Source organism: Protopterus annectens, chromosome 15.part0 (assembly GCF_019279795.1).
Source record: "Protopterus annectens isolate FY-2018-M chromosome 15.part0, PAN1.0, whole genome shotgun sequence".
Taxonomy (NCBI): domain Eukaryota; kingdom Metazoa; phylum Chordata; order Ceratodontiformes; family Protopteridae; genus Protopterus; species Protopterus annectens.
The window spans coordinates 414,489,935-414,504,269 of NC_056749.1; the positions used below are offsets into that span (position 1 = coordinate 414,489,935).

The following is a 14,335-nucleotide window of genomic DNA, read 5'->3' on the forward strand; positions in this document are numbered from 1 at the left end:
TATTATTCTCTCCATAGCTTTGCATATTAGGCTAGTCATCTTATGGCCTGACAATTCCCCTTGTCAGTGGATGTCCTGCCCTTGTGCAGTGGGATTACCATTCCAGTCCTCAATTTGATTGGCTCGAAGACTGTTTTGATGCTGTGGTTAAGTATTGTCTCTAGTGGGCCCAGTAGTTCGTGTTATTAAGGAGGCATCCTGGAATATTATTGGGACCCATTGATGCACAGTTTTTGGCTTTGGACAGTGCCTTGCATACCTGCTTCTAGTGATAAATGGGGTTATTGATATGGATATTTCCTGAAGGTCTTCTGGTGGGGAGAAGTGGGTAAAATTGGAGCTAAATTTGTCAGCCAGGCAGTTTGTTATATCTTCTGGCTCCATATAGGTTGCACCATTTACAATTAATTTAGTACATTGCTGTGTATTTGAGATTACTAACATAGCTGAAGAAAGCTTTGTGATTGTTCTTGGACAGGGAAGCTAATTTTACTTCAAATTTGGCTTTGGTAGACTTGATTAGCCCTGTGAGCTGCTTATTTACAGTGGATATAAAAAAATGTACACACCCGTGTTAAAATGCCAGGTTTTTATGATATAAGAAAACTGAGACCACAATAAATCATTTCAAAACTTTTCCCACCTTTAATACACCCTTATACTAATACTTTGTTGAAGTACCTTTTGATTTAATTATAGTATTCAGTCTTCTTGGGTAGGAGTCTATCAGCATGGCACATCTTGACTTGGCAATATTCGCCCACTCTTTCTTGCAAAAGCACTCCAAATCTGTCAGCTTGCGAGGGCATCTCTTGTGCACAGCCCTCTTCAGGTCACCCCACAGATTTTCTATTGGATTTAGGTCTGCACTTAGGCTGGGCCATTCCAAAACTTTAATTTTCTTCTGGTGAAGCCATTCTTTTGTTGATTTGGATGTATGCTTGGGGTCATTGTCATGTTGAAAGGTGAAATTCCTCTTCATCTTCAGCTTTCTAGCAGACGCCTGAAGGTTTTGGGCCAAAAGTAACTGGTATTTGGAACTGTTCATTATTCCCTCTACCTTGACTAAAGCCTCAGTTCCAGCTGAAGAAAAGCAACCCCAAAGTATGATACTGCCACCACCATGCTTCACCGTGGGGATAGTGTTCTTTTGGTGATGTAAAGTGTTTTTTTTGTGCCAAACATATCTATTGGAATTGTGGCCAAAAAGTTCAACCTTGGTCTCATCAGACTACAACACATTTTCCCACATACTTTTGGGAAACTTGATGTATTGTTTTGCAAATTTTAGCTGGGCCTGGATGTTTTTCTGTGTAAGAAAAGGCTTCCGTCTTGCAACCCAGCCCCATACCCCTGACATATGGAGAATACGGGAGATTGTTGTCACATGTAGTACACAACCAATACTTGCTAGAAATTCCTGTAGCTCCTTCATTGTTGCTGTAGGTCTCTTGGAAGCCTTCCTGACCAGTTTTGTCTTGTCTTTTCATCAATTTTGGAGGGATGTCCAGTTCTTTGCAACATCATTGCTGTCCCCTATTTTCTCCACTTTTTGATGACTGTCTTCACTGTGTTCCATGGTGTATTTAATGTTGTGGAATTTTTTTTGTAACCTTCTCCTGACTGATAACCTTTCAACAGTGAGATCCCTTTGATGATTTTTAAGTTCTCTGTGAACCATGGCTTTTGCTGTAGCAGGCAACTGAGTAAATGTCAGGAAAATATTTCTAGGACAGGTGAACTTTATTTGGGGTTAATCAGAGTATCTTTAATTGATGGCAGGTGTGTTCCCAGGAAGACTGAATGCTGTAATTAAATCAAAAGGTGCTTCAACAAAGTATTCGTTTAAGGGTGTGCACACTTATGCAACCAGCTTATTGTACGTTTTTTATTGTTTATATGTTTCCCCTAAAGGATCTGTTTTTCAATTGAATTGTATAGGTTATAGGTCACAATAAAGGTGGGAAAAGTTTTGAAATGATTGATTGTGGTCTCATTTTTTATATCACAAAAACCTGGCATTTTAACAGAGGTGTGTAAACTTTTTATATTCACTGTACATTGAAGACAGACTTTTTTTTTCCCCTCATATTGCTGGGCATTGTACCTCCTAATTTTCGCTATGAATTTCTTCTTTTTGTTATATAACCTATTATTGCTGGGATTCCTCCAGGGTGGCTTGTTTTTTTCCTGAGCTGATCCTGTGCATAATCTGGGTAGGACATAATCGTATTTACGTGGTGAGAGGTAATTTAGAACCCCTGTGATGTTATAGATCCTGGCATCAGAAAGCCAAATAAGTGTAACCTTGTCTATGTCCAGTTTAGTGAGTGTGGTATCAGTTTGCCTGATAATATAGTCATCAATTTCTGTTTTTTTTACTCATGGAATTTGTACTGTTAAACGGTTTGCAGTCTACTTCCTAATGACCCTTTACTATGTGTGACCATAACATTGATATGGTGGCTGATACCTGCCGAGACCTAGTCTTCTAATTCATGAAGGCTTTGGAAGTGATTTTTCTTTTTTTTTATAGTCTCAGCATGTCATTTTTAATGTGGCCATGATGAATTTTCAGTTGTAGTGTATGATGCTCACATGCCATTGTATGATGGTGAAAGAGATGCCTCCAGACTACAGAAATATTTGCACCTCTCACAGATTGAATTATTTGTATCAAGTAGAAGCCCATTATCTGTGAGCATATGGCTGTTTCAACACTGCCTGATAGTATCCAGTGCTGTAAGGTTGGCAAGAGAAGGAGTACTAGTAGGTTTACTTTCCATTTTGTCTAGTAGTCCTTAGATTTAGTGTGTTCTCAGTGCTCAAGATATATTGTTTGTAGCCTGGGTAGAAGGAGAACCAAGCTAAATTAAGTCACAACTAATGCTGAGCAGCTAAGAATGGTGTAACACAAAGTGCACACACTATATGGGAATACAGATGATACAGCAACTACTACAGGTCTCAAGTAAATTTAACTGAATAAAACACACAAATGCCTCATTTGCTACCTGTATACTAAAATTTCAGGAGGACATATATACATACACTGTAAAATAATGCTGAATATTCTATTGATATGTGTGAGATTAACATGCTGTATATACTATGTTTTAAAGACGTGTCCAAGATTAACATGATGTGATTAGAGTGCATGTCAGGTTGCCAAAGGTAGTTTCTGTGAATGTAAACAAAACAAATGTAGTTTGCAGAAACTACTTTCGTAGACAGTTTAGATTATCTTGCGCAGCCTTAGTGCTGGTATATATAATTCCTGGAGGTGCGGGGAGGGGGGTTGCACCCTGCAAAAAAAAAAAAAAAAAATTTGTTAATACTTTTGAAGGTGGTTTCAGTGACTTTTTTTTTTTTGTTAGCCGAAACTATCTTTGGCAAGTCAGCATGTGTCCAACTAGTGTATAGTGCATGCAACATGGGGATCATTTACTAAGTTTATGTAGTCATGAGCATTATATCATTTTTGGTGTTACCTGTTCCAAGTGCATTTAAAGGTAAGTTTTTCTGGACTTTCACTGAAAAGAATCTTTGCCCAGTCAGGCTTTCCCAGTAATCACAGGCAAATGAATAAAACTAATAAATAAATAAATAAATATGACTTGCTTAACAGTGTGGAGCACAGCACTCAAATGCCCAGAATTTTGTAGAATGTCAGTTTTGTCTCATATTTTCGAGTTGATCCTCCTATAATTTGTGGTTTTCTGGAAAATCATGGAGGACTGAATCACTAAATAATTACAAGCATTTGAATTTCACACTTCATATCCTTTAAAAAGTGCACAACCTACCTCTCAACACTTCAGAACATGAAATCCAGACAAAGCCTCAAATAAAAAGGGGGGGGGGGGCTCAAAAATACTATTTTTAAACATTCCTGTTACACACTTAGAAAGTGGATAGAATATGTTTTGCACTAGTATGAATTTTCTGAAGATTATGAAGTCTTAAAATCAAATGCCTTCCATTATTTTCAATCTTCAATGAATTACCAGTTATCCATAAAACTACAATTGTATGAGAAACGGACTAAAATTATAAGTAAAAAAATCTGGACATTCTGGGAAAATCTGGACAGTTGAAAGCTATAGTCCACTAATAATCTATCAACTTTCTACGTTTATACAAACAATATTTAAAATAATCCCTGATTTAGGGCATATGTCCCCACATTACATGAGCGTGGTAGGTATGACACAAATCACTGCAGCAATTTAGGATGTATTCACTGAACAGACTAGAGAATGAACGAAGTGTGACTCTGTACGCAGCACCCGTCCTCCTCATTTCTTAGACAAAGCAGACATGCTCAGAAAGCCAATCGCGAGACGTAAACAATAGGATAACGTGACTTTCAGAAAATATGTTAAGTCGCCCCTTTAAGGTATGTCACGTGAGTAGTCTTTAATCGCACTGTTAAGTTTCTGTTTTTGTTCATTCGAATAGCGAAGTGCGTCAGTGTCGCTTTTGTATTTTCGTATTTTGTTATTCGCAGAGAGCGGCCTAGTAAAAAAATACACTTTGAATCTCATATTTGTGACTTGTGATCGTTAAAATGGTTCAGCTTACTTTAAGCCCGTTTATCATCGCGAAAAAGACTAAAGACACCGAGGCACTGGTTTCTAATCAGGTGAGTTTTTATGAGTGGTGCTTTTCCTTGCCTCATTTTTGCATTACGATTTATGTAAGGGATTCATTCAGTGCATACACTTCAGGCGTATTTTAGTTGATTGATTAAAATTATTAGTGATAAATTTCGATATGTCCTGGATTTTATGTTGTATAAATATGAATGACGATAACATAGTATATGTCGGTAAATATGCGTTTGTGGTTCTCTTCCTTGTTCTGGTAGAGGTTGATGATTGATAAGCTGAATACTGGTTAATGCTGTTATTGATACGCAGTATACATAAAGTCTCAAGATGGCCATCTTAACTTAGTGAGTGCTTGTGCTTAAGTAAAGATGCCGCTGATTCGAGTTTCGAGCCGCACTTTTCCGGTTTAGCTCAATCCATATCTCTCAACCTTTTAGCACAAGAAGTCTGGACAAGACCCCAAAATAGGCACACATTTAAGATATTGCTCCTATAAACTTAGAAAGTTGCTGTTTTAATAGCCGATTTTGTTTGCATGCATTTTCTGAACGATATTTAGTCAAACTCAAATGTAATTCATGATTGACTTCGCTCCTCAGTAATTTACCAAACATCGCAAATTTTATAAGCAACAGACCAAAATGAGGCAACGACCTGGATATTCTGCTAAGAATCTGTACAGTTGAGCGGTATGCTTCTTATAACCTTAGAAAGTTGGTGGAATGATAGGCTTCACGTTACCATGTATTTTCTGAAGGGTATGAAGTTTGAAACTTATTTCCGTATTTAGTAATTTCACTTATCACGGATTTGTCAGAAGTCCATAACGTTTTAAGGACTGGACCAAAAATATCAGAAAAAAATGTGGATATTCTGCAGAGATCTGGACAGTGCGCGTTATGCCTCAATCAGGCTCTTACAAGGCAGGATTGACCTCTTATTATAATGACTGTCTTTTTTTTTGGGGGGGGGGGATAAATTGGTATAGACTCCTTAATTTTGTATGATTTTATTTATTTTGCTATCCTACAAATCTTGCTTCTTTGGTTGTCGGTGCAAGAGAGTTTATTATGGAACAGTATGTTGATGCAAAATCTTTGCTGTTAATTTTATAAGGAAATTTGAGTAGTAATTAACAGTTCTCCCACTGTGTATGGACAGTCTGTGGGTTAGACTCGTTTTTCCGTAAATAAAAACTTTATATGTTCTATGTTTTGAAATTGCTTGCTCACATGCAGACGCTTGTTAGTAGGGCTTGACAATAAAGTTTTAGAAAAAGACTAATTTTTCTGTCTATTGAAAAATCTGAAGTTTATCTTGTATCGCACTAATTTTCAGATGCTTGTGTCCCACCACAGAATATATTTGCAGTGTGCATATAGTTCTTTTTGGGGCACAACTGTACTTTTGTGTATTTTTCTGTTGCTGTGTTCTTCAGAATGATTTGTAGTTTTTCATGGACTGGGCAGCCATAATGAGATGAGTTTGTGTACCCTAAGGTCTCCAGCTGCTGATTCCCACAGTTTGTTCTGCATTCCCAGTGTGTGTGTGTATAAAAATTACACACACACACATTCATTCATTGTTGGTCACTCTTTTAACAGCCAATTGTTTATTTTCTAGTTTCTACTCAAATGCTCCTACATTTGCCCAAACCCCACATTTCCAACCACTGCCAACCTTGTCCCTGCATCTGCCTTCCCTTCTCTATTTTTCTCCTGTTGCAGAATGGGTAATCTCCAAGTGTAGTACCTCGCAGGATGCGCAGTAGCAAATCCCGCCCTGAACATGCCTCCAGCCCAAACATGAAGCACACTTGTTTTACTGCCTTGTAACGACTCATACTAAGAAAATGTAAGTAAAAATGGGAGCACTGACTGGTCAAACCAACGACTGTCAGGTTTGTCCTACACTAAATTTACGAGTATTTGCTTTGTTTACCCTGTTAAGGATTAAACTGCTGAACATGTCAGCCTGTGCATGCACAAAGTTAGATGTAACACATGCCAAGGCATGACAAAAAGGTGCAGAGTTGAAATCCGTCTGCTGTCAACTGCAAGTTAATGGAAAATCAAATTTATCCCTGGCAGGCCCTCTGCCACCCAAACGTGTTCTTGAAAAGGTAGATTGATACTGAAGGAAAGAAGTGCTTCTTAACTTGATTTACTTGAACCTGTGAGTGCTAGCTGATAGGGGTGGAGAGGTAACTGATAAAATCGAGAGTGGTGAAATTAAAGAAAAGGGGTAGCTGTGCCTCATTTTTGACAGCTACGGTACACAGTACTCAACTCTCTGATTTTAGAGTTTTGCTCTGTTCTGCCTAAAACTGGCGATTCTGAGAGAAAATGTTAGGGATTACACTTAATAAATAATTTCAGTACTTGGAGTTCTAGTTGTGAGAGTGCTAGCATTTTATAACTGTTGTCCCAAGAGTACCATAATTTACATACAGAAAATAGCTTATTTAGGTGACTGCTACGTTGCAGCATTGACTTTTACTAACATAGTAGTGGTTATGGAGAGTTATCGGGGCAACACTTGTACAACTATGTTTGCTAAGTTTTGAAACACCTAAATGTGAAACAGGATAAGCAGCACAAATATGCTGTTTACTGATACTGAAATGGTAACCTGCAGTGACTGTCACTCATACTCTATTTTCGCTTGCCAGTCATGTACGTCACGCCCAAAGCTGTGCAGAACTGAGTGCGAGGTACTACACTTGGAGAGTACCACAGAATGTCCACAAAAGTACATGCAGTCATCATTTTCTTTCGGCTGTTTGTTAGGGGTCGCCACAGCAGATCACCTGTTTCCATTTCTTCTGTCCTCTGTATCTTGCTGTGTCACACCAACCACCTGCATGTCCTCTCTCACCACATCCATAAACCTTATCTTGGGCCTTCCTCTTTTCCTGTTACCTGGTAGCTTCATTCTTAGCATCTTTTTCCCAATATACTCGTGTCCCTTCTCAGCACATGTCCAAACCAACATAATAATGCCTCTCTGGCTTTGTCTCCAAACCTTCCGACCTGGGCTGACCCTCCTAATATACTTATTCCTAATCCTGTCCACCCTCGTCACACCCAGTGCAAATCTTAACATCTTTAATTCTGCCACATCCAGCTCAAACTCCTGCCTTTTTGTCAATGCCACTCTCTCCAACCCATATAACATAGCTGGTCTCACTACCCTCTTGTTAGACCTTCCATTTCACTCTTACAGGTACTCGTCTGTGTCAAATCACTCCTGACACTCCTCTACCCACTCCATCCCACCTGTACTCTCTTCTTCACCTCTCTGCCACATTCACTGTTACTCTGAACTATTGACCCCAAGTATTTAAACTCATCCACATTCGCCACCTCTACTCCTTGCATCCTCACCATTCCTCTATCCTCCTTCTCATTCACATGCATATGTTCTGTCTTAGTCATGCTGACCTTCATTTCTCTTCTCTCTAGAGCATATCTCCATCTCTCCAGGGTGTCCTGTACCTGTTCCCTACTCTCACTACAGATCACAATGTCATCTGCAAACATCATAGTCCACGGGGACTCCTGTCTGATCTCATCTCAACCTGTCCATCACCATTGCAAATAAGAGAGGGCACAGAGCTGATCCTTGATGTAACCCCACCTCCACCTTAAACGCATCCATCACTCCCACCGCAGACCTCACTGCTGTCAACACTACCCTCGTACATATCTTGTACCACTCTTGCATACTTTTTTGACACTCCTGACTTCCTCATACAATACCACAACTCCTCTCTAGGCACCCTGTCATATGCTTTCTCTGTCTACAAAAACACAATGCAGCTCCTTCCGACATTCTCTGTACTTCTCCATCAACACTCTCTCAGAGCAAAGATCGCATCTGTAGTGCCCTTTCCTGGCATGAAACCATACTGCTGATCACTAATCATCATGTCCCTTCTTAAACTTGCTTCCACTACTCTTTCCCATAACTTCATGCTGTGACTGATCAATTTAATCCCTCTGTAGTTACTACAGCTCTGCATATCACCCTTATTCTTAAAAATCGGTACCAAAACACTTTTTCTCCATTCGTCAGGCATCCTCTCACTTTCCAAGATTTCATTAAACAGTCTGGTTAAAAACTCCACTGCCATTTCACCTAAACACCTCCATGCTTTCACAGGTATGTCATCTGGGCCAACAGCCTTTCCATTCTTCATTCTCTTCATAACTATCCTTACTTCTCCTTACTAATCCATTGTACTTCATGATTCACTATCTCTATATCATCCAACCTTCTCTCCCTCTCATTCCCTTCATTCATCAACCCCTCAAAGTACTATTTCCATCTCCTCAACACACACTCTCCTTGCTTGTGAGTATGTTTCCCTCATTATCCTTTATCACCTTTACCTGCTGCACATCTTTCCTGGCTCGGTCCCTCTGTCTAGCCAATAGGTCCTTTTTCTCCCTCCTTAGTGTCCAACCTTTCATACAACTCTTCATATGCCTTGGCCTTCGCCACCTCTCTCTTTGCCATGCACCTCATCTCCTTATACTCCTGTCTACTTTCTTCATCTCTCTGACAGTCCCACTTCTTCTTTGCCAACCTCTTTCTCTGTATGCTCTCCTGTACTTCCTCATTCCACCACCATGTCTCTGTCCAGATGTGATACCAAGCACCTTTCTAGCTGTCTCCCTTACTAGCTCTGCTGTAGTTACCCAGCTATTTAGTTACCCAGCTATTTGGTAACTCTTCACTGCCACCCAATGCCTGCCTTAACTCATCCATGAACTCCACCTCACAATTACCCTTTTTCAATTTCCACCATTTGATCCTTGGTGCTGCCCTCACACTCCTCCTCCTGATAACCAACATCATCCTACAAACCGCTATCCTATGCTACCTAACTACACTTTCTCTGGTCACCACTTTACAGTCTCCAGTCTCCTTCAAACTGGCCCTCCTACATAAGATGTAATCTGCCTGTGTGCATCTTCCTCCACCCTCTTGTTAAAATATGTATTCACCACAGCCATGTCCATCCTTTTCGCAAAATCCACTACCACCTGACCTTCTGCATTCCTTTGTTTAACACCATACCTACCCATCACTTCCTCATCCCCTCTGTTCCCTTCGCCAACATGCCCATTGAAATCTGCTCCAGTCACCACTCGCCCTTGGGTACAGTCATCACCACTTCATCCAATTCACTCCAAAATTTTTCTTTCTTATCCATTGCACACCCAACTTGTGGAGCATATGCACTAACAAACATTCATCATTGCACCATCAATTTCCAGCTTCATAAACATCACTCTATCCGACACTCTCTTTACCTCCAAAACACTCAGCATACTGTTCCTTCAGAATAACTCCCTACGCCTTTTCTTCTCCCCATCCACACCATGGTAAAACAATTTGAACTCACCTCCGATACACCTAGCCTTACTCCCCTTCCATCTGGTCTCTTGCGCACACAAGATACCAACCTTCCTTCTGTCCATATCAGCTAGCTCTCTCCCTATACCAGTCATACTGCCAACATTCAAAGTTCCGACCCTCACTACCACAGTCCTAGCCTTTCTCCTCTCTTCCTGCCTTCAGCCATGTCTTCCACCTCTTCTCCTTCGGCCAACAGTAGCCCAATTTCTGCCAGCACCCTGTAGGCTAACGGTACTGGTGGCGGTCATTGTTTACCCGGGCCCCGACCGATCCGGTATAAACATGTTTCTTGGTGTCTGCATGAAATGTTTTGGTGAAGTTTTACGCCAGATGCCCTTCCTGACGCAACCCTCCCCATTTATCTGGGTGTGGCTGGTACATGCAGTACTACTGTTTAAATGCATTTCTCCCAGGATCCAATCCAAATGAACTTGTTCAGTCTGTCCTGGAATGACGCATTGATTTTAATATGTATGTTAGTCGGTAATTGTTGCAGTTTCTGTAAGAAATGTATCCACCATTCAGTCCCTTTTCCAAGCCATTTGCTGATTCATCGTTTTCTCAAAGAAGTGAACATGACTGCAGAACCGTCGAAAAGGCTAACTGGCTGCCTGTGAAAACCACATGCTGACTTCTCCACTTGCCTCTCAACTATTTACACTTGACACCTTCCATCCACAAGCTTCAGACTATTCAGAGCTGCACTAACATGTAGTGACCTTAAACATCTTAATCGATCATGCTCTTAGCTTTGCTGCACAGACCATGCTTTCTCAGTCCTTGGTCCCAAACTGTGTGAATCTCCTTTTTTTTTTCCCCTTTAAAGATAATTTTTCTCACCTTCTTCTGTTTGCAAATAGAAACACATTTCAAGATTCTAGGAAATGTAGATGCTTAGCCAGTTTATTCATGGGTTCATTGGAGATTACTAGACTAACTGCTTAAGAGCCCTTAAAAGCTTAACCAGTGTAACCTGGCTTCATTCATTGTGTGGCCCTTGGGTGCAGGAGGGTGGCATGGATTTGTTCCAGACGTCCCCTATTCATAAGAGACGTATGCACTACTCTAGGTGTGAATTTGTGATCCCCCATACATTGAAGACGGCCAGGGAAAGCCTCTGCTTAATGTGAATAGGGAGCCTGTTCCAAAGAAGTGGCAATCTGAGCATGTATGTCTGTCTTCAGCATGTTTGAGTCTGTGCTAAGTTTAGATCGGGTGACCCTCGTGTTTGACTTGTGGATGTGTGGCAGCTCCATCAGGAATGGATTTTTGGGTGTCTTGTAGGTCAGTGCTAAGTTTAGATCGGGTGACCCTCGTGTTTGACTTGTGGATGTGTGGCAGCTCCATCAGGAATGGATTTTTGGGTGTCTTGTAGGTCAGTGCTAAGTTTAGATCGGGTGACCCTCGTGTTTGACTTGTGGATGTGTGGCAGCTCCATCAGGAATGGATTTTTGGGTGTCTTGTAGGTCAGGCATAGGTTACTCCTTAATAGTCTGTAAGAGAAGAGTAAAGCAATAGGGTTTCGGTCTGCTTGCATGTTAACACACTTGTTTTCTTTGTGAGGAGCATCTGAGGTAGTTCTAGCTGCTCTAAGTGCCTAGTCAAGTGCCACATACCAATTGTTGGTTTAATACGGACTGAGTACAGTGGGATTAAATTTTCCTTGGATCAGGATGTCAAGTGTGATAGCTACATTTAAAGTGTGTGTTTTATCTGCTTTATTTTCTGAAAAACAAAAAAAAAATACTCGTTTTCCCACTTTTCTAAGCTAGTATAGTCCAGTTTTCAGGTTAGTTTGAATTCAGGGCTGTGTTTGGTCATACCTTACTTGGATAGAAAGAAGTTTCTCTGCTCACTTTGAGAGAGGCTCTGCTTAAAGCTCCCTTAAAGCTCCCTATCTGTCCCTGGAGGAGTGGTCTCAGCCCAGAAATTAGTAGTTTATTGGCAATTTTAGGCTAATTTCTGTATCATTTCCCTGCTATAAAACCTGCATTTGTGCATTGGGCAGTGCCAGTTAGGGTATAAAATGTTCCCAGCTCCACAAAGTCTACTCTTCAATTTTTCCCTTGGAACTAGACAAACTTTCAACTAAAGCACTCTAATCATTCGCTTCTCATCCCGGCACTTGCTCTAAACTCATAGCACGCACTAATGAACTTTAGCACTAGACCCCCTATACTGTAGAGTAGGGCAAGGCTATCTATTTGACCTTACCAGCCAATCAGTAAAACAGTTCATTGTACCTGTCCAGGCATGTCCAAAGGACAGTTTCAGGCATACTCTCCGGTCCAACTGGTGAATCTGGGCATTTTGAGGCAATGTTACAATTGCCTCCTGTACACAGACAACCCACTCCTCCTTCCACCAAACACGAATATATGAGAGATGCAATTATACAGCCAAACTGGAGGCTGAGCAGTCTCAACCCAAGACTGGACCAGGCAGTCAAGAAGGGAATTACTTGCATCACACCACCAGTCTCACAAAAACCTATGAAACCAGCGCAGGTAAACATACTCCTACCATATATTTCGGCCACAAAACCCGGACCGAAATACAAAAAGATACTCACACCTCCAGGTTAGTGGCACAGCACGATGCTTCAGAGATCATCCACGTGCAACTAACAGAGGGCAGAACTGCTATTCAAATTATAGCTTGCTACAGATCACTCGCCATGTCCCAGGACCCCACTCCGCATTCCTGGAAACGCTGGGAAACAAAGATCCTACCAAACACCCTGATATTGGGTGATTTCAATTACCCAAACATTAACTGGGAGAACTAAAAGTACAAACTCCCTTGCCCAACATTTCCTAGAATTTGTAAACTCAAATGCCGTAGATCAACTGTTCAACACCCCCATCAGAGGTAACATATTGGACCTGGTCATCACCAACATGGACGACCTCCACACCAGAGGTCAACCCCTCGCTGGTTAGATCTGACCGTAAACTAATCCCTCTGGATATCCACATTCCACCACCACCCTCGGTCAAAGAAACAACTGTGAAAAACTTTTCAAAAGCAAATTTCACGTTACTTAAGACCGAGGTGGAAGTTTCAAAGCCCCCATGCTAAAAGATGACGCTGTCCAAGCTGCAAAATCCTTTACTAATGCACTCTACGGGCACCTACAAGAATGCATGGGTCGTGCGATCCCTAACAAAACGAAGACACTCTCCTCCAAGAAAAGGAAACCCAGTCTGGTGGACCCATGCCATAAATAAGCTATACAATAGGAGGAGGAAACTAGTACAGAAGAGTAAAATCCCAAGAAGGGAAGACATCCCTGATTAGTATCAGAAAGCAACTACATTCCCTCATAAAATCCTCCAGGGCTAGCTTCAAAAGAAAAATTGCCATGTACTCCAAAGATAACCACAAGGCATTCTTTAGCTATGTCAAGAATCTAAGTGGCAATTCTCAGATGTTCAGAATGGCACAAAATACACTGAACCGACCGATATAGCCAACATCCTGGCAGCCAGGTTCAGTGCAGACTTCGCCCCCAAAAGGGCCCATAACTATACCAACAGAATGTAGTGCCCCTGAAATCACTCGGGTTAAAACGGCCGTCGCCAAAGACACAGCATCAGTGGGACCGGACGGTGTCCCAGGCTGCGTCCTACACAAGCTCAAAGAACTAACCCCTCACCTAAACACATTAAACTCAGCCTCTCCACAGGCTATGTGCCCACAGAGTGGTACACAGCAACAGTTATTCTGCTCCACAAAGGTGGAGCCACAACGGACCCCGGGAACTATTGCCCTACAAGCCTGACTAGCTTGGTCTGCAAAGTTATGGAGCATATCATGGATCTCATTAACAGAGACACGTTGGGAGACTCCAAACACTGGACCCTACCCAGTTCTGCTTTAAGGGCAGATCATGCCTCCTAAACCTGGTGGACTTCTTTGAGACAGTTACCAAGGCCTATAGACTAGGGAAAGGTGGTGCACACAGCCTACATAGACCTTGCAAAGGCCTTCAACACCATTCCCCACTCAGGTATTATAGACAAGCTCACCAGCCTGAACATAAACCCCTACGTCACGAGATGGGTTGCCAATTGGCTCACTGACAGAACCCACATGGTAAGAGTTGCGGGAGCTAAGTCTGACTCTAAACTGGTTACAAGTGGCATTCCCCAAGGCTCTGTGCTCAGCATATACTTCTCAGAGTACAGGCAAGCACAGGAGGACTACGGCTGACCAAGTTTGCAGATGACTGCAAGCTAGGGGCTATAATTGACTCCGGCTGACAGACCTTCTCCAAAAGGGTCTCGCTGAGA

The 14,335-nt window shown here is 41.6% G+C and overlaps 1 protein-coding gene across 1 annotated transcript in view; it reads left to right on the forward strand.

Moving 5' to 3' along the window:
• Positions 1–4,348: 4,348 nt before the first annotated feature.
• The window catches only part of ITM2A (integral membrane protein 2A), a gene marked incomplete in the record, with an annotated part of 365,358 nt that continues 355,371 nt past the window's right edge, over positions 4,349–14,335 (forward strand). The window contains 1 exon segment of the mRNA XM_044057149.1: positions 4,349–4,645. Within this exon segment, the coding sequence (XP_043913084.1) occupies positions 4,571–4,645 (75 nt within the window).